At 44.9% G+C, this 24,042-nt stretch overlaps 1 protein-coding gene across 3 annotated transcripts in view; it reads right to left on the reverse strand.

Annotated features, from left to right (window-relative positions):
• Positions 1 to 722: 722 nt before the first annotated feature.
• CRIP3 (cysteine rich protein 3) overlaps positions 723 to 24,042 on the reverse strand; it is a 56,522-nt gene continuing 33,202 nt past the window's right edge. Inside the window, exons 4-9 of one of the 3 annotated variants that reach the window (XM_063441567.1) lie at positions 17,304 to 17,420; positions 16,873 to 16,944; positions 16,521 to 16,615; positions 15,684 to 15,741; positions 14,748 to 14,845; positions 723 to 1,253 (exon numbers count right to left, since the gene is read on the reverse strand). In XM_063441567.1, the coding sequence (XP_063297637.1) occupies positions 14,769 to 14,845; positions 15,684 to 15,741; positions 16,521 to 16,615; positions 16,873 to 16,944; positions 17,304 to 17,420 (419 nt within the window). In that variant the 3' untranslated portion in view covers positions 723 to 1,253; positions 14,748 to 14,768. The remainder of the gene's footprint in view (positions 1,254 to 14,747; positions 14,846 to 15,683; positions 15,742 to 16,520; positions 16,616 to 16,872; positions 16,945 to 17,303; positions 17,421 to 24,042) is intronic. The other 2 variants (XM_063441568.1, XM_063441569.1) reach the window with 2 other exon arrangements.

Consider the following 24,042-nt stretch of genomic DNA (forward strand, 5'->3'; position numbering starts at 1 on the left):
GAAGTCAGAGAGGGAAATCAGTAAACTATGCTTGGGGCTACGAAGTCAGAGAGGGTAATCAGTAAACTGTGCTTGGGGCTACGAAGTCAGAGAGGGTAATCAGTAAACTGTGCTTGGGGCTACGAAGTCAGAGAGGGTAATCAGTAAACTGTGCTTGGGGCTACGAAGTCAGAGAGGGTAATCAGTAAACTGTGCTTGGGGCAACGAAGTCAGAGAGGGTAATCAGTAAACTGTGCTTGGGGCAACGAAGTCAGAGAGGGTAATCAGTAAACTGTGCTTGGGGCTACGAAGTCAGAGAGGGTAATCAGTAAACTGTGCTTGGGGCTACGAAGTCCGAGAGGGTAATCTGTGCTCGGGGATAAGAAGTCCGAGAGGGTAATCGCTAAAGTGTGCTTGGGCCTATGAAGTCAGAAAGTAAATTATTAATTTATAAATTATGAAAAGCTAGTTTTCCCATATTTGGAACTTTGTTAGTTGTAGATGGAATACCTCCAATTTCATACTCCCAGAAATCCACAACAGGTTAACAGGATTTTGGTTATAGATTATTTTTCTACGATAACACAATTAAAGTCTTTTCAGCCACCTATAACTGCCCCGAAATTGTGAAAAGAGTCTGCTACTCTTTCTATATACATCAGGACCTGTAGTAGGATGTACTCTATATTCAGCTTCTATTATTCTATAAAACCTGTGGTCCCAAAATAAATTTGAGGTACATGTAGAATTGTAGTAATCTTTATCAATGGTATATTGTCTTTATCAACAAATGTTTTTATAAAGTGGAATAACAAAACACATCTTATTTTTATAGAGGACTGCACTTCATGTACCTAAAAGAAAACACCAATGTTACAAATAGATTTATTTTTAATAGACTTACTTTTAGATTATGCCCCAAAGCCTTAACCCCGTACACATATTCCACCAGAACGCAGTCTGGGGTACAATGCTCCCAGGAGTTAGCACAATAAAAGCACACCGCCGCGACAACACAGCAAAATGGAGAACACAAGATCCAAACTAAATTCAGATAAAAACATTTCTCTGATGACGGAGGTCTGTATTGAGGAAACGGAAGGGGACATTGGATACACGGTAAAAAAAAAGCTCTGCGTGTCTTTGCTATACCACAACCAAGTATCAGTGAAAGGTTCCACAGCCAAGAGAGGACTCCTTCTAGCAGTAAAGAGACCGGCACGTTTGTGATAAGAACCTGGAACCAATGAAATGGAAGTAAGGAGGCAACGTTTCTACAAGAGAGAAGACAACAATTTTATCACAATATGCAATAACAGTATTAACCGACCTCTAATATATAGAGAGGAAGAGGCAAAAAAACATTAATATGTATAGCTCGGGGGGGAGGGGGGGGGATATGATAAAAAAGAAATGAAAGCCATTAACATGTACAGCTCAGGGGGAGAAGGAAGAGGATATGATAAAACAGGCTGAAATCCATTAATATGTATAGCTTGGGGGGGAGAGGGGGATATGATAAAACAGACTGAAAGCCATTAATATGTATAGCTCGGGGGGAGAAGGCAGAGGGGGATATGATAAAACAGACTGAAAGCCATTAATATGTATAGCTCGGGGGGAGAAGGCAGAGGGGGATATGATAAAACAGGCTGAAATCCATTAATATGTATAGCTTGGGGGGGAGAGGGGGGATATGATAAAACAGACTGAAAGCCATTAATATGTATAGCTTGGGGGGGAGAGGGGGGAGAGGAGGATATGATAAAACAGACTGAAAGCCATTAATATGTATAGCTCGGGGGGAGAAGGCAGAGGGGGATATGATAAAACAGACTGAAAGCCATTAATATGTATAGCTCGGGGGGAGAAGGCAGAGGGGGATATGATAAAACAGGCTGAAATCCATTAATATGTATAGCTTGGGGGGGAGAGGGGGGAGAGGAGGATATGATAAAACAGACTGAAAGCCATTAATATGTATAGCTCGGGGGGAGAAGGCAGAGGGGGATATGATAAAACAGACTGAAAGCCATTAATATGTATAGCTCGGGGGGAGAAGGCAGAGGGGGATATGATAAAACAGGCTGAAATCCATTAATATGTATAGCTTGGGGGGGAGAGGGGGGAGAGGGGGATATGATAAAACAGACTGAAAGCCATTAATATGTATAGCTTGGGGGGGAGAGGGGGGAGAGGAGGATATGATAAAACAGACTGAAAGCCATTAATATGTATAGCTCGGGGGAGAAGGGAGAGGGGGATATGATAAAACAGACTGAAAACCATTAATATGTATAGCTCGGGGGAGAAGGGAGAGGGGGATATGATAAAACAGACTGAAAGCCATTAATATGTATAGCTCGGGGGGAGAAGGGAGAGGGGGATATGATAAAACAGACTGAAAACCATTAATATGTATAGCTCGGGGAGGGGGGGGGGGAGAAGGGGATATGATAAAATATAGGCTGAAAGACATTAATATGTAAAGCTCGGGGGGGGGGGGAGAAGGGAGAGGGGGATATGATAAAACATAGGCTAAAAGCCATTAATATGTATAGCTCAGGGGGGGAGAAGGGAGAGGGGGATATGATAAAACAGACTGAAAGCCATTAATATGTATAGCTCGGGGGGAGAAGGCAGAGGGGGATATGATAAAACAGACTGAAAGCCATTAATATGTATAGCTCGGGGGGAGAAGGCAGAGGGGGATATGATAAAACAGGCTGAAATCCATTAATATGTATAGCTTGGGGGGGAGAGGGGGGAGAGGGGGATATGATAAAACAGACTGAAAGCCATTAATATGTATAGCTCGGGGGGGGGGGGAGGTAAGGGAGAGGGGGATATGATAAAACAGACTGAAAGCCATTAACATGTATAGCTTGGGGGTGAGAAGGGAGAGGGGGATATGATAAAACAGACTGAAAGCCATTAATATGTATAGCTCGGAGGGAGAAGGGAGAGGGGGATATGATAAAACAGACTGAAAGCCATTAATATGTATAGCTCGGGGGAGAAGGGAGAGGGGGATATGATAAAACAGACTGAAAACCATTAATATGTATAGCTCGGGGGAGAAGGGAGAGGGGGATATGATAAAACAGACTGAAAGCCATTAATATGTATAGCTCGGGGGAGAAGGGAGAGGGGGATATGATAAAACAGACTGAAAGCCATTAATATGTATAGCCCGGGGGGGGGAGAGGGGGATATGATAAAACAGACTGAAAGCCATTAATATGTATAGCTCGAGGGGAGATATATTGATATGATAAAACAGACTGAAAGCCATTAATATGTATAGCTCGGGGGGGAGAGGGGGGAGAGGAGGATATGATAAAACAGACTGAAAGCCATTAATATGTATAGCTCGGGGGGGGGGAGAAGGGAGAGGGGGATATGATAAAACAGACTGAAAGCCATTAATATGTATAGCTCGGGGGGGTGGGGGGTGGGAGGTAAGGGAGAGGGGGATATGATAAAACAGACTGAAAGCCATTAATATGTATAGCTTGGGGGAGAAGGGAGAGGCGGATATGAAAACAGACTGAAAGCCATTAATATGTATAGCTCACGGGGGGAGAAGGGAGAGAGGGATATGATAAAACAGACTGAAAGCCATTAATATGTATAGCTCGGGGGGAGAAGGGAGAGGGGGATATGATAAAACAGACTGAAAGCCATTAATATGTATAGCTCGCGGGGGGGGGGGAGAAGGGAGAGAGGGATATGATAAAACAGACTGAAAGCCATTAATATGTATAGCTCGGGGGAGAGGAATATGATAAAACAGACTGAAAGCCATTAATATGTATAGCTCAGGGGGGGAAGGGAGAGAGGGATATGATAAAACAGATTGAAAGCCATTAATATGTATAGCTTGCGGGGGGGAGAAGGGAGAGGGGGATATGATAAAACAGACTGAAAGTCATTAATATGTATAGCTCGGGGGAGAAGGGAGAGGGGGATATGATAAAACATAGACTGAAAGCCATTAATATGTATAGCTCGGGGAAGAAGGGAGAGGGGGATATGATAAAACAGACTGAAAACCATTAATATGTATAGCTCGGGGGGGAGAAGGGAGAGGGGGATATGATAAAACAGACTGAAAGCCATTAATATGTATAGCTCGGGGGGAGAAAGGAGAGGGGGATATGATAAAACAGACTGAAAGCCATTAATATGTATAGCTCGGGGGGAGAAGGGAGATGGGGATATAATAAAACAGACTGAAAGCCATTAATATGTATAGCTCGGGGGGAGAAGGGAGAGGGGGATATGATAAAACAGACTGAAAGCCATTAATATGTATAGCTCGGGGGGAGAAGGGAGAGGGGGATATGATAAAACAGACTGAAAACCATTAATATGTATAGCTCGGGGAGGGGGGGGGGGAGAAGGGGATATGATAAAATATAGGCTGAAAGACATTAATATGTAAAGCTCGGGGGGGGGGGGAGAAGGGAGAGGGGGATATGATAAAACATAGGCTAAAAGCCATTAATATGTATAGCTCAGGGGGGGAGAAGGGAGAGGGGGATATGATAAAACAGACTGAAAGCCATTAATATGTATAGCTCGGAGGGGAGAAGGGAGAGGGGGATATGATAAAACAGACTGAAAGCCATTAATATATATAGCTCGGGGGGAGAAGGGAGATGGGGATATAATAAAACAGACTGAAAGCCATTAATATGTATAGCTCGGGGGGAGAAGGGAGAGGGGGGTATGATAAAACAGACTGATAGCCATTAATATGTATAGCTCGGGGGGGAGAAGGGAGAGGGGGATATGATAAAATCACCTCCCACTAGGAATGTTTAACACCTGGGTAGGCCTCTGCTTATTAGCAAACAATAGCTAATTTAAATAGCAATCAATAGCAAGTAGCTACCTAATCCAATCAAATGCCTTATAATTACCAACAGGAAATCAAACCTTGTGCAGTCAGTAACCTTTTCCTACAGATGAATCTTACCTGTAACAGTAAAAAAGAACTCTTAGCACAACTATTAGACAGTTGAAGCTTCTGTAAAACTCTCCAGAATATCTCCAACCACACACACACTTAGAAGCAACACTTAGATGAAGCAACCATGATAAAACAGACTGAAAGCCATTAATATGTATAGCTCGAGGGGAGAAGGGAGAGGGGGATATGATAAAACAGACTGAAAGCCATTAATATGTATAGCTCGGGGGGAGAAGGGATAGAGGGATATGATAAAACAGACTGAAAGCCATTAATATGTATAGCTCGGAGAGAGAAGGGAGAGGGGGGTATGATAAAACAGACTGAAAGCCATTAATATGTATAGCTCGGGGGGAGAAGGGAGAGGGGGATATGATAAAACAGACTGAAAGCCATTAATATGTATAGCTCGGGGGAGAAGGGAGAGGGGGATATGATAAAACAGACTGAAAGCCATTAATATGTATAGCTCGGGGGGAGAAGGGAGAAGGGGATATGATAAAACAGACTGAAAGCCATTAATATGTATAGCTTGGGGGGGAGAAGGGAGAGGGGGATATGATAAAACAGACTGAAAGCCATTAATATGTATAGCTCGGGGGGAGAGGGGAGAGGGGAATATGATAAAACAGACTGAAAGCCATTAATATGTATAGCTCGGGGGGGGAGAAGGGAGAGGAGGATATGATAAAACAGACTGAAAGCCATTAATATGTATAGCTCGGGGGGAGAAGGGAGAAGGGGATATGATAAAACAGACTGAAAGCCATTAATATGTATAGCTCGGGGGAGAAGGGAGAGGGGGATATGATAAAACAGGCTGAAAGCCATTAATATGTATAGCTCGGGGGGGAGAAGGGAGAGGGGGATATGATAAAACAGACTGAAAGCCATTAATATGTATAGCTCGGGGGGAGAAGGGAGAGGGGGATATGATAAAACAGACTGAAAGCCATGAATATGTATAGCTCAGGGGGGGAGAAGGGAGAGGGGGATATGATAAAACAGACTGAAAACCATTAATATGTATAGCTCGGGGGGGAGAAGGGAGAGGGGGATATGATAAAACAGACTGAAAGCCATTAATATGTATAGCTCGGGGGGAGAAGGGAGAGGGGGATATGATAAAACAGACTGAATCCATTAATATGTATAGCTCGCGGGGGGGAGAAGGGAGAGAGGGATATGATAAAACAGACTGAAAGCCATTAATATGTATAGCTCGGGGGGAGAAGGGAGAGGGTGATATGATAAAACATACTGAAAGCCATTAATATGTAAAGCTCGGGGGGGAGAAGGGAGAGGGGGATATGATAAAACAGACTGAAAGCCATTAATATGTATAGCTCGGGGGGGAGAAGGGAGAGGGGGATATGATAAAACAGACTGAAAGCCATTAATATGTATAGCTCGGGGGGGGGAGAAGGGAGAGGGGGATATGATAAAACAGACTGAAAGCCATTAATATGTATAGCTCGGGGGAGAAGGGAGAGGGGGGTATGATAAAACATACTGAAAACCATTAATATGTATAGCTCGGGGGGGAGAAGGGAGAGGGGGATATGATAAAACAGACTGAAAACCATTAATATGTATAGCTCGGGGGGGAGAAGGGAGAGGGGGATATGATAAAACAGACTGAAAACCATTAATATGTATAGCTCGGGGGGGAGAAGGGAGAGGGGGATATGATAAAACAGACTGAAAGTCATTAATATGTATAGCTCGGGGGGGAGAAGGGAGAGGGGGATATGATAAAACAGACTGAAAGCCATTAATATGTATAGCTCGGGGGGAGAAGGGAGAGGGGGATATGATAAAACAGACTGAAAGCCATTAATATGTATAGCTTGGAGGGAGAAGGGAGAGGGGGATATGATAAAACAGACTGAAAGCCATTAATATGTATAGCTCGGGGGGAGAGGGGAGAGGGGGATATGATAAAACAAACTGAAAGCCATTAATATGTATAGCTCGGGGGGGAGAAGGGAGAGGGGGATATGATAAAACAGACTGAAAGCCATTAATATGTATAGCTCGGGGGGGAGAAGGGAGAAGGGGATATGATAAAACAGACTGAAAGCCATTAATATGTATAGCTCGGGGGGAGAAGGGAGAGGGGGATATGATAAAACAGACTGAAAGCCATTAATATGTATAGCTCGGGGGGGAGAAGGGAGAGGGGGATATGATAAAACAGACTGAAAGCCATTAATATGTATAGCTCGGGGGGGGGGGGAGAAGGGAAAGGGGGATATGATGAAACAGACGGAAAGCCATTAATATGTATAGCTCGCGGGGAGAAGGGAGAGGGAGATATGATAAAACAGACTGAAAGCCATTAATATGTATAGCTCGGGGGGGAGAAGGGAGAGGGGGATATGATAAAACAGACGGAAAGCCATTAATATGTATAGCTCGCGGGGAGAAGGGAGAGGGAGATATGATAAAACAGACTGAAAGCCATTAATATGTATAGCTCGGGGGGGGGAGAAGGGAGAGGGGGATATGATAAAACAGACTGAAAACCTTAAAGATTAAATGGACCTGTAGCGGAATGAACCTTTGACTGTCACCCTTATTCCTGTCTGTAGCTTGTCCCCCCTGTTATGTTTTGTGCTCCTAGTCCCTGGATCATCTTGTTCTTTCTCCTGTTCGCCTGGCCGTTCAGTAGCAGCCACCTAGTCTATTAACAACGTCTTGTTCGACAACCGAACAAATTATCAAACGGCCAGACTGTGATGAAGTGCCCTTCGCTACGTGTGCCTGGAGGGGACTACTGACTAGCCTCCTGCCTTCCGACTATGACCCCTGTGCTGATAGCTGTATTTTACCCTGCAGAAAGGTTTATTTGTGTATTTCTGCCGCGGCGTTCGGAACTTTCAGTATGTGAGTAGTGCTACACCAGATAGCTATGCCATAGTCTTTCGTGTAACGAAAGACTATGGAAAAGACTTTGGTTCCATGGCGATTTAACTGTATGTATGTGATCTGAGCGCCATTCGGTAATAATGTGCGCTCAGATCTAAGCTATCTGGGGATATGTTGCATGTATATGTTTTATGTCGTAAGTATAACATTGTGTAATTTTATGTATTTTTGTAACCATGTGGTTAATGGAGTCTTGCCTCTGTCCTGGAAGATAATTTGATTTCTTCCAAATTATCTCCAGGATACAGAGGATGGATTGTGATGTCACTGTGGAAGAGTTTTGTTTGTATTGCCTGTGATTGGCTAATATCCAATATGTGTCCCATTGTTCCATCAGGTCCAGGGTGGGTGAGAGACGGCGAGACCCCGGCGCAGCTGCATCGCTGGAAGTGGGGTCCGCAGTGCTGATGGTGTCGGTTGGAGTGCTCGGAGTCCCCGGCAAGCGCTAGGAGCATCAATTGGCAGAGATACTCAGTCGGAGTGCCAGCGGTCCGTCACACAGACCATCCATATGTGGAGTGTGACGCTCATTATCCCCAGTAACCTCTGTTCACACCTCCAACAACTGCAATAACCTGAACAATCCAAGCAGTCGACTGGTTGGCCGCCGTTCGTATATGCGAACATGTGGCAGCTGCCATCTTTAGTCGGGAACAAAGACAGTGGTATTTGGTCGTCGAGTGCATTTGTTACGAAATCGCTACAGACAGTTACAACGTTGCTCTTCCCTATGTTTCATACAGAATCTGGCTTCGGTACTATAATTCTGTACCCAAATCCCGAACGGATTGCCTGCTACTCATTTGTTATACGAACAACGGACCACCCGGCCCCTGGCGTGTGCCGCCACTTAACCCCGGTCACCTTTCTAATAACCGAACGGCCGGCCACCCTACGAGCGGAACGTGTCCCTAATTAATCACCCAGAGAGTTGCGGTCTGTGGTTAACCACAACCTAATTTACGGCCTCAGGGCATTTACGTTCGTGCCCCATCTCCCGAACTCAAACTACCAAAAGGTTCACGAACAAGGACCGCCTACGGACTGGCGTGTGGCCTCAATTAGAACGTTGTTTTTTGCGGTTAACCGTAGGTTAAGCACCCCTTCCTCTCCCGAACAGCGTCGACAACCAGCAACAGAGCAGGGATTTGTGCAAACCCCTAGCCGTTACTCGTTCCACGAGTTTGAGGTCGAGGTCCCGCTGCCTATTAACACACTTAAAAACATGGCCGCCATCTCAAGCCCGGGACACAAGACCCGAACAGACTTTCTAACGAGGAAACTAAGGGTACATTTTGTGGGTTCTGAGCGCTCTTCGGTTAACTGTTTCGCTCAGACCGGGGCTACATAATGAATGGTAGAATGCACGAATTATATATGAAACTGTTAAAGTTATGTATTTTTATCCTGTTTTGTATGTTGCAAGAAAACATGGTATTTTGGGCGCTTGGAGATAATTGTATTGTCCTAACCGTTGGATTCATTATCTCCAAGCTGGGCGATAACAATTTCAAAAGATGCATTGTGTTCTTATTGGTTAACCACTTGCATTGTCCCTGTATCCCATCAGGTCCAGAGGGGGCTGTCCCTGGACCTGATGCCATTAAAGCCAGTTCTTGCTTGACCTTCAAATCGCAGCCTCAACTAGCTGTACCATAGCTACTGGGATTGTTCTACACTTACAGGATTCTTATGGTCTACTAGCTGGAGCGGTTCTTCTCTCTCTACATCGGGATTCAGACTATCCAAGCGGTCCAGCTTCCAACTAGCCTGGGAGTAACCTTAACAACATTAAATTAAAAATCGGACCCTCGACGGCGCGAACACCGCTGGGACTTCCATCCTCTGTTAGGTTTGTGGGGATTCAGACGAACATAGTGGCGTTCAGGGGGGAGCAAACTCCCGAACAAGATACACAGAATAACAAGTTCATGCCTGGTGTTTCATATTTTTTTTTTTTGTGAATATAATTTTTATTATTATATATTTTGCAGGAATCATTGCCATGGTATACAGCATTAAACATTCGTAAAGATGAGACACATTGGTCTCCCAAATTGTGTTATGAACTGAGGCACGCAGGCCCCTTTTTCTGTCCGAGAAATACGTGTGGTAGACTCACAGGTCTCTCGTTCTTATGTCACATTAAGTCTCTACGGGACGCGCAGGTCCCTGCTTGACACTAAAACAGTGAGTTTGCTAATATATATCAAATAGTCAGGTAATATCAATACAATAGGTCGCTTAGTAACCATAAACAAAATCGATGAACAGAATTAAACATTTCGGAGCGTAAGTTCGGGCAGGACTCATAGGTCCATCTTTAGATTTTGTGTGTGGAGGCGCACAGGCCTCTGTCTTGCCTAGTTGAGCATTATGAGAGACTCGCAGGTCTCAGGTGGTTTAGCGTGCATTGTGTCGTCTTGGGATATTTAAGTCCCGGTGTTCAGGTCTTAGGATAATTTCAAAGGCCAGTGTCCATTAGTCAGTTGGGTATTGTTATGCCCGTATTCGGTGTGAGTGACCGAGGTCATGCTGAGGTTCGTGAGAGGCTTTGCTTGTCAATCTGTCAGGCGTCCGTCGTTAGTGGATGGGGTGGGATGTATTCCTAAGGGATCTGTCTGTTGGGTTGTATTAGTCGGGTGTTGCCTTCTGGCGTGAGTCGCGTAGGGGTTTTCAACCTGTGCCTCTAGGGGTCTTAGGGTTGACCAGTCTCCCCGAGTGCGTCCAAGAATTTGTCCCCTGTCGTTGTCAGTATCCAGTGTGTCCAGATGTCCAGGTATCGCTGTGCCCTATCCGTGGTCTTCATGTGTATGTCTTCCGTCACCCTGAGGTCTTCCATTCTTGCAAACCGTTCCCTAAGGGTAGAGGCCTCTGTGTCCCTCCAGTGTTGGGGAATGAGTTGTTTTGCTATATTTAGTATCCGTATAGTTAGTGATCTTTTAGATTTGTTGCTAGGCACGGTAGTGTGGTGTAGGAGCATTGCCGCTGGGTCAAAAGGCGGAGGTTGGTCTGAGAATGTCTGTTGCATTTTCTGTATCCCTCGCCAGAAGGGTTGTATCTTCTCACAGTACCACCAGATGTGAATGTGTGTCCCTGTCCCGCATCGCCAGCATTGTGTGGCGTGATCTGGGTGCATGTTGTGTAGTATGTCCGGAGTGCGGTACCAATGTGTAAGTAATTTATATGCGGTCTCCTGGTGTCTGCTGAAGACAGCACAGTGGTGTGTTAATGTGCATATTTTGTCCCAATCCCCGTCGCTGAGTTTTTGGTTCAAGGTTCAAGGCAGTTTCCCATTTTCCCTTAAACCTAGGTGTCTCTACTGGGATCTGTTTTTGTAGCAGGCCATATAATATGGATATCCCCTGCGGAAGTGGTTCCGGGTCGAGCCATAGTTGCTCAAACTCCATGGGGGTACGTCACAGAGCCCTACCTTGAGGTGGAGTCTTAAGATAGCTTGTCAGTTGTGCGTATGTGAACTTCTGTATGAAGGTCGGGGATCGGTCTCCAATGAGATCTGAGAGGGTCTTCCGACCCGTTGGTGTGTGGATGTGGTGGAGCCTAGGTAGTAGGTCTGGGATAATGCTCCTAAGAGTTAGCGGGTCGAGTCCTGGTGGGAAATCCGCGTTCTGCATCAGGGGAAGCAGAGGTGACGGGTACGGGGTAAGGTCGGCTCTGTCTGCTATACCGTGCCATACTTGTAGGGTATTCCCCACGTCTCCCCCTTGGTAACCACGGGGCGAGCGCTATAGGGATCCCCAGCTCTGTCTCCTCCACGGTTTTCCATGGTTTGTGGACATTGAGTTTCGACCATTCCAGTATTCTAAGGAGGTGGCACGTTACATAGTAGAGGTGGAAGTCTGGCAGTGCCATACCTCCACGCTCCCTGGGTTGCGTGAGTTGTGAGAATTTAAGCCTGGGCCTCTTCCCTTTCCAGACGTATTCTCTCAAGGTCCTGTGTAGGGTTCTGAAATACATCCTACGGATACGTATGGGCATTGTCTGCATCAAATATAACAGCCGTGGTAGGAAGTTCATTTTTACGACCTGGACACGGCTGAACCAGGAGATGTGGGGGTATGACCATTCCGCGGCATCCCTCTTGAGCACAGACAGCATCTGGGCAAAGTTTTCTTTAAAGAGGTCTGAGCTATTTCTGGTGAGCCAGATATCTGATTTTAGAGTCTGCCCATTGGAACGAGAAGCTCTGGCGGAGTGGTGGTTCCCGATGTTGGGGTATGGAGATGTTAAGGATATATGACTTCGCAAAGTTTATTTTCATATTTGAAATCTCTCCGTATTCGCTAAAGGCCTTGATTATGTTCCGGAGCGAGATTTTGGGTTTTGAAACAAAAAAGAGAAGGTCGTCGGCGTATGCCGCAACCTTGTGTTGTATGGTGCCTTTATCTATCCCTGTGATGTCCTGGTTATTTCTGATTGCTTGTAATAAAGCTAAAGCTAAAACAAAAAGAATTGGCGACAGGGGGCAACTCTACCGGGTGCCTTTTTGTATTGTAAAGTCTTCTGTAAGTGCGCCATTAACATGTATTTGGGCTTTGGGTTGTCTATATATTGCCTCTATCCAGCCTCTCATGTGTGCCCCCATGCCAAGGTGTGTGAGGGCCTGGAACAGGTAGGTCCACCCGATCCTGCCAAAGGCCTTCTCCGCATCCGTGGATAGCAGGAGAAGGCCCCCGACCCCCCGCCGGCTCCCAGTGGGCTATCGACAAAGCTCTGATTGTATTGTCCCTGGCCTCCCGCCCAATCATGAACCCAACCTGGTCCGGGTATACCAGGGTGGGAATGTGCGTCTGCAGGCAGGTAGCTAGTAGCTTCATGTCGCTGTTTATAAGGGATATGGGATAAGGGATATGGGTCTGTAGTTATTACAATAGTCGCCGTCCTTCCCATCTTTTGGGATGAGCGTGATATGTGCCATTAGGGACTGCGAGGGCAGATGGTGCCCTTCCCTAAGCGCATTAAAGGAGGATAGCATTGGCGTGTATAAGGTCTCTGCAAAGCTTTTGTAGTAGCGTAATGGGAGGCCATCAGGGCCCGGGCTTTTACCCGGTCTGGAGGCTTTGACTGCCATCGCTATTTCTTCAACAGAGATGGGTTCCTCTAGCACTTCTGTTACATCTCATTCTATGTGTGTATGCGGATGTATGTATGTTGGTTTGGAGGAAGTTAGTTATCCGAGTCATGAGGTTGACTCGCGATTGTGCGTCTCGTGGGCTTGGTAGGGAGTAGAGATCTCTGTAGTAGGAGCGTATGACTTTTTGTATTTCGGTAGGGAGGCGGTGTACTATCCCATTTCTATCTCGGATTCTTTCTATATATGTCTGCTGTCTACGTTTGGCCAGCATTCTCGCCAGAAGTGTTCCACTTTTGTTGCCGTTTGCCTCAAAGAATGCTTTATGTCGTGCTGCTTCTCTGTGGTGTCTGGCGTTCAGGAGTGTAGTCAGTTCCCTTCTCAACTGGAGCAGCTTAGTCTGGTGTGTGGGGAGACTGGCCCTTTTGTTAGATTCATCTATTGTCTGTATGTCTTGTATAAGTCCCGTAATGCGTGCCTCTCTTTGTCGCTTTAGCCAGGTCCCTTTTTGTATAAGGTGGCCCCTTATCACGCACTTATGTGCCTCCCATATGTATGTGGGCGATGTCTGGTCTGGTGTGTTAGTCGTGAAGTAATCTTTCAGTATCTTGTCTGTCTCCATCAGGACGTCTGGTAGGGACAGCATGTAGTCGGTCAGTCTCTGGGTCTATATAGCGGTGAGGAGAGAGTAAGCGTGACCGGCGCGTGATCAGACCACGCTGTTCCCTGCTCTGCTGTTTTCACCAGGGTTAGGTGGTGGTGTGTCGTGAAGAAATAGTCTAGTCGTGAATACATGTGTTGTGTGGTTGGGACAGGAACGTGTAGTCCCTTTCGTCTGGGTGGTGTGCTCTCCAGCAATCTATCAATTGTGAGCGTTTTAGTAAGGCTTTTATGAGGGTTAGGTGTCGGGACCTTGGACGTCCTGGAGGACGAGTCCCATTTAGGGTCCATGGTCTTGTTAAACTCCGTGAAGGTTCGTAGTTTGTGTAGGGTGCGGGTTAGAAACCTATAGTGCCGTTGGTTGAGGGCATATATGTTTGCGAACGTATACATGGTTCCAGCTATGGTGCCCTTCAAGAACAAGTAGTGTTTCATATTTTTAATACTCCTCAAAGAGACCAACTGCACAGCCTAATTTCATGGAACCTTTTTCGGCAGGCACCTCGTGTGCGGTCAGTCTAAACTATACCCCGGTGGCGTTTCGGGTGCGTTCGTGGGATCTGAGCGCTTTTCGGATATCTTGGGCGCTTAGACCCAGGCTATCCGGGGATAATAAACTCAAGGGGGTACCTTGTGGGGAAATGTATGTTTTGGGGTGATTAATATTGTACATGTCCTGGACCTGAGAGTTAATGTAATTATGTTGTGCACTTTGTCTCAGTCTGCTCTCAGGTCGTGGGAAATGCCCTTGGAATGTGTATTTGAAAACCCCTTGCATGGGGATTCACATAAAAGACAGTGTGTCTCCATTAAAATCAGTTATACCCCCAGAGCTGAGTGTCATCCAGTTACTGGGGAGGTGGTGGGAGATTCCTGGATTACTTTAGCGTGTTTGGCTGTTCGCTTGGAGTGTTCTACTTGTTCCTGAGCGTATGTTGGAGTGACCAGTGGCGGAGAGTCCCTGCTTGGACTAGCACTCTCCTACGGGACCATTACAACCTTTTGTCCCCGGGAACATGTACGAGAAAAGACATAACCTCGATTTCCCCTACTCCAACCTGCATGAATGATGGCATGTGTTATTCATGGGAAGTTCGTCACTCTTACCCTCCAGTGCACGGGATGGCGCTACGCGTGTGTTGGAGAGCTGGAAGTCTCACTGACAGAGTCATACAGATAGCAGCCCACGTCTCCGATGTTCACACCTGGAAGGAGAGTCACCGGACTAAGGATCAGAATGTAGATGGTCATCACAAATCGGGTGAAATCTAGACTGAATTCCAGGAACCAGCATTTCTAATCTGGGTTATTCAAAGTGAATTGCAAACTCTTAAATGTGAATTTAGAATTCTCACTTTAGTGAATGTGTTTGGATACAGATTGCTTAGCTTTCAGGTTCCTGCTCGGGATAACATACAGGTTGTGTAAGAGTAGATGGAAAGCGGACACTCGAGGAGCAGTGTCTACGGTAGTCACACAGCGTTTTCCCCTCAAGTGTCAACTGTCAGGAATTTAACATGAATTTAGAATTTTAGGTGATTATCACCAAGAGGAAACATTTTCTATGTCCGCTACATATTCATTCTCGTTCTTTAAAATTTGAAATATTAAACAATTCCTACTCCCTGCTGCATTACAAGACAGTCACTCTACATGAGAGAAGCAGGTATAATCCGGTAACAAAGTCCGGCCTTGGATCGTGAGTCAAAGTGACCCATCTAGAGTAGGGATCCTCGTATACGCCATCAGAACGACCTGCCTGGGATAAGGCTCCTTGTATACTCCCATCAGAACGACCTGCCTGGGATAAGGCTCCTTGTATACTCCCATCAGAACGACCTGCCTGGGATAAGGCTCCTTGTATACTCCCATCAGAACGACCTGCCTGGGATAAGGCTCCTTGTATACTCCCATCAGAACGACCTGCCTGGGATAAGGCTCCTTGTATACTCCCATCAGAACGACCTGCCTAAGATGGGGACTGCTCTTTAATTTAATTTTACAGAATTCATTTCTTAAACAAAGCGTCTGGCTGTCGCTCACCTTTAGGGCCAAATAGATGTCCATAGCAGGGAACATGGCAGTACGGCAATCCATCATGCTAAATAAAACAAACAATAATTCATTAGGGCCAGCTGCTACCAGGGGCCAGCAGTCCATTAAAAATCGGGGCCAGCTGCTACCAGGGGCCAGCAGTCCATTAAAAATCAGGGCCAGCTGCTACCAGGGGCCAGGAGTCCATTAAAAATCGGGGCCAGCTGCTACCAGGGGCCAGGAGTCCATTAAAAATCGGGGCCAGCTGCTACCAGGGGCCAGGAGTCCATTAAAAATCGGGGCCAGCTGCTACCAGGGGCCAAGAGTCCATTAAATCAGGGCCAGCTGCTACCATGGGCCAAGAGTCCATTAAATCAGGGCCAGCTGCTACCAGGGGCCAAGAGTCCATTAAATCAGGACCAGCTGCTACCAGGGGCCAAGAGTCCATTAAATCAGGGCCAGCTGCTACCAGGGGCCAAGAGTCCATTAAATCAGGGCCAGCTGCTACCATGGGCCAAGAGTCCATTAAATCAGGACCAGCTGCTACCAGGGGCCAAGAGTCCATTAAATCAGGACCAGCTGCTACCAGGGGCCAAGAGTCCATTAAATCAGGGCCAGCTGCTACCAGGGGCCAAGAGTCCATTAAATCAGGGCCAGCTGCTACCAGGGGCCAAGAGTCCATTAAATCAGGGCCAGCTGCTACCAGGGGCCAAGAGTCCATTAAATCAGGGCCAGCTGCTACCAGGGGCCAAGAGTCCATTAAATCAGGGCCAGCTGCTACCAGGGGCCAAGAGTCCATTAAATCGGGGCCAGCTGCTACCAGGGGCCCAATAAAGGTTCACATACCTCCGCATGCCCTCCCGAGGTCAGGGTTTTATTGCAGCGCTGACAGCGCAGACACGGCCTGTGCCAGTTCCTGCCGAGCGACATCACCTTCTCGGCTGCAGATAAAGCAAACATTAGTCACATGCCGAGTGTAGATACATAGAGATTTAAACTGTGCTAATTATTGATGGTGTGACAGGATCTCCAGCATTAAATGTCACCAGACGGCCAACAGTAAGACTCCCAGCCAGTAACGGTTCTGGCAGAGGAGACCCACAAACCTGCCGCACTGAATGGCTTGATACCACAGTTATTGCTACAAAGAGTGGTAACAAGATCCAACATCCTTCCCTTGGCAGTGTGTCCAACTCACCAAAATAAACCACTTTCCCACAGCCCTGGCACAAGGCCGTCTCCCCGGCAAATGTCTTCACCGAAGCCAGAGCTGCAAAATAAGGACAGAAAAAAATAAAACACTGGAAATTAAGAAACCAAGCACTAAACACTCCTTCTGAAGACCACCATAACAGGTGGCATCTCTGTTCAGCTGCCACGGACCCTCCAAGGCTCGCACTTAGTAATTTTAATATAGGCTGGCTAGAAGCGTATAATAATAATAATAATAATAATAATAATAATAATATGGCAATAATCAGAGGGAACGGTTATTATCTTCACGTTTTCCCATTCATTTCACGAATAAGTGGTAAATCAATCTCAGCGTGGGAGCCTTGGGTTATACCGCCCTCCAGGAGGTGGATCCAAAAACAGACTCGCCCACTGCAGGACAGAAATCATACTTACCCTTCGTGGCAGACTTTGGGCCAATGGAAGTCGGAGAGCTGCTAACAGACACAGGGCTCTGTGCAGTTTGTGGTACCGTATCATAGATATAGGATCCAACACCCCCAATGTTGACTCCTTAAAAGAATACAAAGAAACCGGTTTAAAACACGCTAATTTCCAGAACTGGATATTGAAACAGCTCCCACTGAACCCTGTCAGGGTATTTATTTCAGCAGACATTTTGTGCTATGATAGAAATTAAAATGTATATTGCCTAAATCACTCTGAACAGAGCAGACTCCATTTTGTTATTTTCAATCTAACATAAGACACAAGATTTCTATCCCTTCTGTAAAACTAACCACTTTGCCAGAAGCTAAGGAATGCTTAGTATATACAAACCAAATTGATAAGAAATGAGAACGGGGGATGGACAGACTGTCTAAATGCTAATGGAATATAATTAATTCTAAAACCAGAATTTTATGACAGAAGATTAAATAATTTAATTTTACTTTTGATATTGTATAATGTCCCATTGTAATCTAGAGGTGAAACTTAGTTTACAAACTGTCATATTAGAAATTACAGCAGGAATTGGAGACACATAGTCTAAAGAAAGCCCAAATAAACTCTTTGAACTGACAGAAAACTTAAATTATAAATAACCATAAAGATAAGGTAAATGACGTCAAAATAGCCCCCAGGAAAAGTTAACTCTTTCCTGGATAGGTATGTTTAGTGGGACGAGACTGCCCTCTATAGACCAAATACTTAAATTGCTATCTGGAAGGTAACCACACCCCCAGTGTTTCTATTGGTCTATCACCTAGTGCATTTTTCCTTTAAAAAGTTAAGACAAAGGGAAGAGAGAGGTATGCAAAGGAAGCAAAGAAGCAAAGAGGTGAGCAGTCGGGGGCAATGCAGAGAAATCCATGACAGATATCCACTCCAGGACACTCAGAATTTCTTACACACCAATCACACATCCATTCAGTTCCTGAGACTACCTACAATCTGATGAAAATATCTACTCAAATGGTAATTATACTGGTTTCATTTAATTAATCTAAATTAATTAAAATTTTCTAATAGCATGATATATGACTGGATAAATCACGATCAGATTTCGATATTTAGAAATCTTAGTTACTAAAGAATATATAATTAAGCATTCTATTCTGCAGATGGAAAGTAATAATTATATATATTAATGTGAAATATCACATGTTAGCATATCGTGATATTTATCCAGGTGTATTGATTTGCTCTAAAATAAGATAAAATATCTGTTTAGGCAAGTTAAAATTCTGCTTATAGAACATGGTAGATTACTCTTATTGGATGGTTCCAGGAAATGACTAAGGAGCTGGTTTAAAATGTTATTTTATCTAAAATTACATGAGAATAGGTCTTAATTACCTAGGAGGTCTAGCCAGCATTGAAAGGGTTATTCTAACTGTTAGCTAAGTTTTATGGCCTTAAGCTGCAAGCTCTGTGTGTAAGTTTCACTTTCGTTTCTCTGTGAAGTATTATCATAAATCATTGTCAACCATCGGAATGTGTATTGCCATTGTATTGCATACTCATGTTATACTGAATATTCATTGATTATTATCACGCATGTTACATATTATTATTATATAAATTGGCACAATAAATTGTATCTATTTTTATAACAAATTGTGATTTTATTTATATGGAATACATTTCACTTACATGATAACGATCTTTGGGATCTGAGAATTGAAATAGTGGGCAATTCTCAACGGTTTACCATTATTATCCCATAAATATCCCCACAAATTGGAGGCACGGTGCTGAGATTGTTTAAGTTGAAATTATATTCCATATACAATAATATTGGTGTAATTCATGCAATATTAATCTTGATATAGAAAAGAGTTTTGTATTGAGATTAAATCAGTGTATAAAAAAAAAAAAAAGAAAAATGGCCAGCGATGCATCTGTAACAGATAATACTGAAATAATTGAAGACCTAAGAAAAATGCTTTAGTCCATATTCATAAACATATGAAAAATGATTCAAGCTATGATGTTTGGTTGAAAAGCATAGAATGGGAAGCTAAACACTATTCTAAGTGATGAACACATAATAACGTATCTTAAAGAAATTGCTGGACAAAAGAACCTAGAAAGGAAAATAGTGTTCATAATACACTCCTGGCCTTTCTTTATGACAGCACTTCTTAAGGCGTTAGATGAAAACAAGGTATTGAATACCAAATTGGACACGTACAGTGAACAATTGGGCATTCAGGATGGGAAATACCAAGATTTACTTGCCGAGTATAAAACTCGTCAGGCTGATCAAGAAATGAAAGCTTTGACGGATAAATATGCACAGGAAATAAGTCTGCTTAAAATGCAATTGGATGAGTATAAAGAGGAGAGTCAGAAATCAGACAGTGAAGTTAGCAGCCATCATTCTGTTCCAAAAAGTTGCACAAAAAGGCAAGAAAAGACTATCTGTAAATCCCCTCCTTGTTATGATTTTCCCACACCAGACCAGGTTTTCATAAAACAGTCTCAAAGTAAAGACGTGAGTAAGTCAGAAATATCGCCTGTGAGACAGAATTCTCCATCTCCTGGCATTGATAAACAATCTTGCCAATCTTGGGCAGAACAGTTTGAAAAGACTGTCCTGGCCAAACTTGAGAGGGAGAGTCCAGTTCAAGGTGATAGGAATGAAAACAGACATGGTTCTGTACACTGGCAGAACTCTGATGCTGATCAGAATTGTGACAGTGAACGAGAAGCTCAGAGTGATGGGAGTGAAAGTGATTGCACTGTCCACTCTGAAGGCCATGTGACCGATATGCCATCTGCACTGTTGTATGGATCCAATTCCTCTCCAGCAGCCAGATCGCATAGACGTTTACACAGGGAAAACAGAAACAGAGATCGTAAATTAACGATGCCTGTTTATGAAACACCAAAGGTTATTAAATTCCTTAGAGAGACTGTGCCACAATTTTCTAGAGGTTCAGGAAACATATCTGAACATCTGGAAAATTATGATAGAGCAATGAATTCATTGGGCATGTATAATGACATTCAAAAGAAATGGTTCATCAGGTGGACCTTTGATTCAATGTGCCGTGTTTATCTAGACAGTCTTCAAGCTATACAGTTAATGTCCTGGTCCAAGATGAAATATGAAATAATTATGGAATATGGCAAGTATAAAACCGTTGCTTCTGCAAAGAAGGCGCTTTATAACTTAAAGTGCCGTCCAGATCAAAGCCCCAGAGAATTTTTAGTAATTCTTAAGAATGCATACTCCGTGGCCCAAAGAAAAGCCAGGTATGAAAGTACAGATTTCAAAGATCTGTATTTTCATTCCATGCCGGTAAGTATACAAATGAATCTAGCAAGAGATTATGATTGTAAGCTACCATTAGAATGGCTAGTCAGTCAGTGCATGAAATTGTATACTATACACCATGCACATGACGAAAATCAGCCAAAGGTTAAGAAACCTGGTGATAAAATGGTGTCAGAGACTAAAATTCAGTTAGGTTTAGAAACCCAACAGAAAAACACCAAAGCCTCAGAAACAGGAAAACGCCAGAAGCAATTCTGCAAATTCCTCTGATAACTCTGAAAAATCCAAAGCCAATGGGAATAAACGCTCCTGGATTAATAAGAACCAAGGCAATTCCCAATGGAGAAGGAATCCTCAGGGAAATAGGAGATATGGAAACAGAAACAACCAATCTGCTTCCAATAACTCCCAACAGTCTCAGTCATCCCAAACAAATTCTAATGGGCAAAGACAAAAAACGGCAATGGGGGAAATAATTTGCGTCATCAGGTTGGTCGATTGACAGACCAGATGGGCAAATTAATGGAGGAAATGACAAAGATTAACCAAGTCTTTGACAATAATCCTTTTTTAGGGACAGCTCCAATTGCAGAGCCACCTGTGCTACTGCAGCAGCAGCAACAAGTGCCGCAACAAATATAGCTACAGTCAGGGGTCAAGTCCTGGGGAAAAAAGTGTGGGAACTCTCCCCCACCAAAAAAAAACCCACTCGTATGCATATATAAACGCGTGCACACACATACACTCACAGACACACACATGCACTCAGACACTCACAGACGCACACACATACTCAGACACTCACACAGTGGTGTATTTTAATTTTGTGCTGCCCTAGGCATGACTATACCGGAGCACCCCCTAATCTAAATTTACCACCCCTTCCTGTCAGTGGCGCACCGCTTCCTGATTAAGAACCCACCCCTTCCTCTTTAGACTCCACCTTTTCCTGCTCCTTTTAAAGAAATACTATAGTGCCAGGAAAACAAAGCTGTTTTCCTGGCACTATAATTCCCTGTAGTGCCACCCCTCCGTCATTCGACACTGATGGGGTTAAAATCCTATGGGTATTTAGCAGATGCTGGATGTCCTCATGCACAGGGTGGGGACGTCCAGCATCAGTTAGGCGACTTTTGGTCACCTAACCACCCGAAAGTCCCTCTAGTGTCTGATAGACAGCCACTAGAGGTGGAGTTACCCCTCAAGGTAATTATTGCAGTTTCTGAGAAACCGCAATAATTACACTTGCAGGTTTAAGGGGACTGGGACACTGCACCCAGACCACTTCAATGAGCTGAAATTGTCTGGGTGCCTATAGTGTCCCTCTAAGCACACTCTCTGACAGACACCCACACTGGCAGATACACACTGACAGTAACACACACACTACGTGACAAACACACAGACGTCACTGATTTGACACACACACACATTCACTGACACACACTCATTCATTGACAGAGAGACACACACAAACACACTGACAGACACACACTAATAGTCACACACACACTAAATGACAAACAGACTCTCACTGATTTGACAGACACTTACAAACATACACTAACAGAAGCACATACACGCAAACATGTGCATACACTAACAGAAGCACATACACTCATACGCACACACACATGCATACACTAACAGAAGCACATACACGCAAACATGCATACACTAACAGAAGCACATACACGCAAACATGCATACACTAACAGAAGCACATACACTCACACACATGTACATATGATAACAGACGTAAATACACTCATACACACACACACACACACACTGACACAAACACACACACATACACCAATAGACATGAACATACACACAAATAGACTAACAGACATACACACACACACACATACATACACTAACAGACATACACACACACACACATACATACACTAACAGACATACATACACTAACAGACATACACACACACACACACACACACACATACACTAACAGACATACACACAGACATACATACACACACATACACTAACAAACATACACACACATACATACATACACATACACTAACAGACATACACACAGACATACACTAACAGACATACACACACATACACTAACAGACATACACACACACATACACTAACAGACATACATATATACAAATTATTCAAATAAACATTGCCCACCCACCCAGCCTCCCTACCTTTCAGGAAAGCTGGCATGGATGGGTCCCTGGGGTCCAGTGGGGCTGCAGTGAGGCTGGCATGGGGGGGCCACCTGATTGCCCCCCTCCTCCCCCCCGGCGGGCGGCTCTCTCCCTGTCACACGCGGCGAGGGAGCTGTGTCCTCTCTGCTCCCTCTCGCCGCGTGGGTTGTCTGCTGATGCCGGGAGCCGGAATATGACGTCATATTCCGTCTCCCTGCATCAGAAAACGGCGCGCGGCGAGAGGGAGCAGAGAGGACACAGCTCCCTCGCCGCGTGTGACAGGGAGAGAGACATACACACACATACACTAACAGACATACACACAGTGTGTTTGTGTGTGTCTCTCTGTCTCTCTCCCTGTCACACGCGGCGAGGGAGCTGTGTCCTCTCTGCTCCCTCTCGCCGCGCGCCGTTTTCTGATGCAGGGAGCCGGAATATGACGTCATATTCCGGCTCCCGGCATCAGCAGACAACCCACGCGGCGAGAGGGAGCAGAGAGGACACAGCTCCCTCGCCGCGTGTGACAGGGAGAGAGCCGCCCGCCGGGGGTGAGGAGGGGGGGCAATCAGGTGGCCCCCCCATGACAGGGGGAACAGAGGGCATTTGGGGGCGGCATTTTTTGCCGCCCCCTGAGTGCCTGCAGGGGGAACGGCGTTCCTGCTGTGAAAAAAGTGCAGGAACGCCGTTCCCACGCGTTCCTGCAGGACTCGAGCCCTGGCTACAGTGACTAAACAGGCTAGGTTGTCAATAGATGCAATACCTAACCCTGTTTCCTTTCCAGGTACCAACAGTCAAATAAACGATAGTTGTGTTAGGAAACCTATTGCCTATCCCGTCACTTCACTTCCGGGTGAAGGAGGCGCAACGTGTTCCTCTGTTTTTTCATTTCAGCCAAAGGCTAAACTAGCCCCAGCAGCCACTAGTTTCCAGGATCCAGCCCTGAAAGGGTTAACTGATGAGATGCCAGCCACTAGTTCCCGCTTGACAGTTCAAGATATTCCTAAAAGGGATGGGCCTGTGGGTAAGACTGAGCATTCCTCAGTACAGGTAGAAACTACTGCTGTGACCGGTAATGTATGGAAAACAAGTAATATGTTGACACATTCTAAATTCTTATGTGAATTAGAAGAACATGAAGGAAGGTACTACATGTCTGTAGAAATACAGGATTCGCTACCCCAGCCTTTCAAAGGGTTAATAGATACTGGTTCACAAG

The sequence above is a fragment of the Pelobates fuscus genome, chromosome 2 (assembly GCF_036172605.1).
Source record: "Pelobates fuscus isolate aPelFus1 chromosome 2, aPelFus1.pri, whole genome shotgun sequence".
Taxonomy (NCBI): domain Eukaryota; kingdom Metazoa; phylum Chordata; class Amphibia; order Anura; family Pelobatidae; genus Pelobates; species Pelobates fuscus.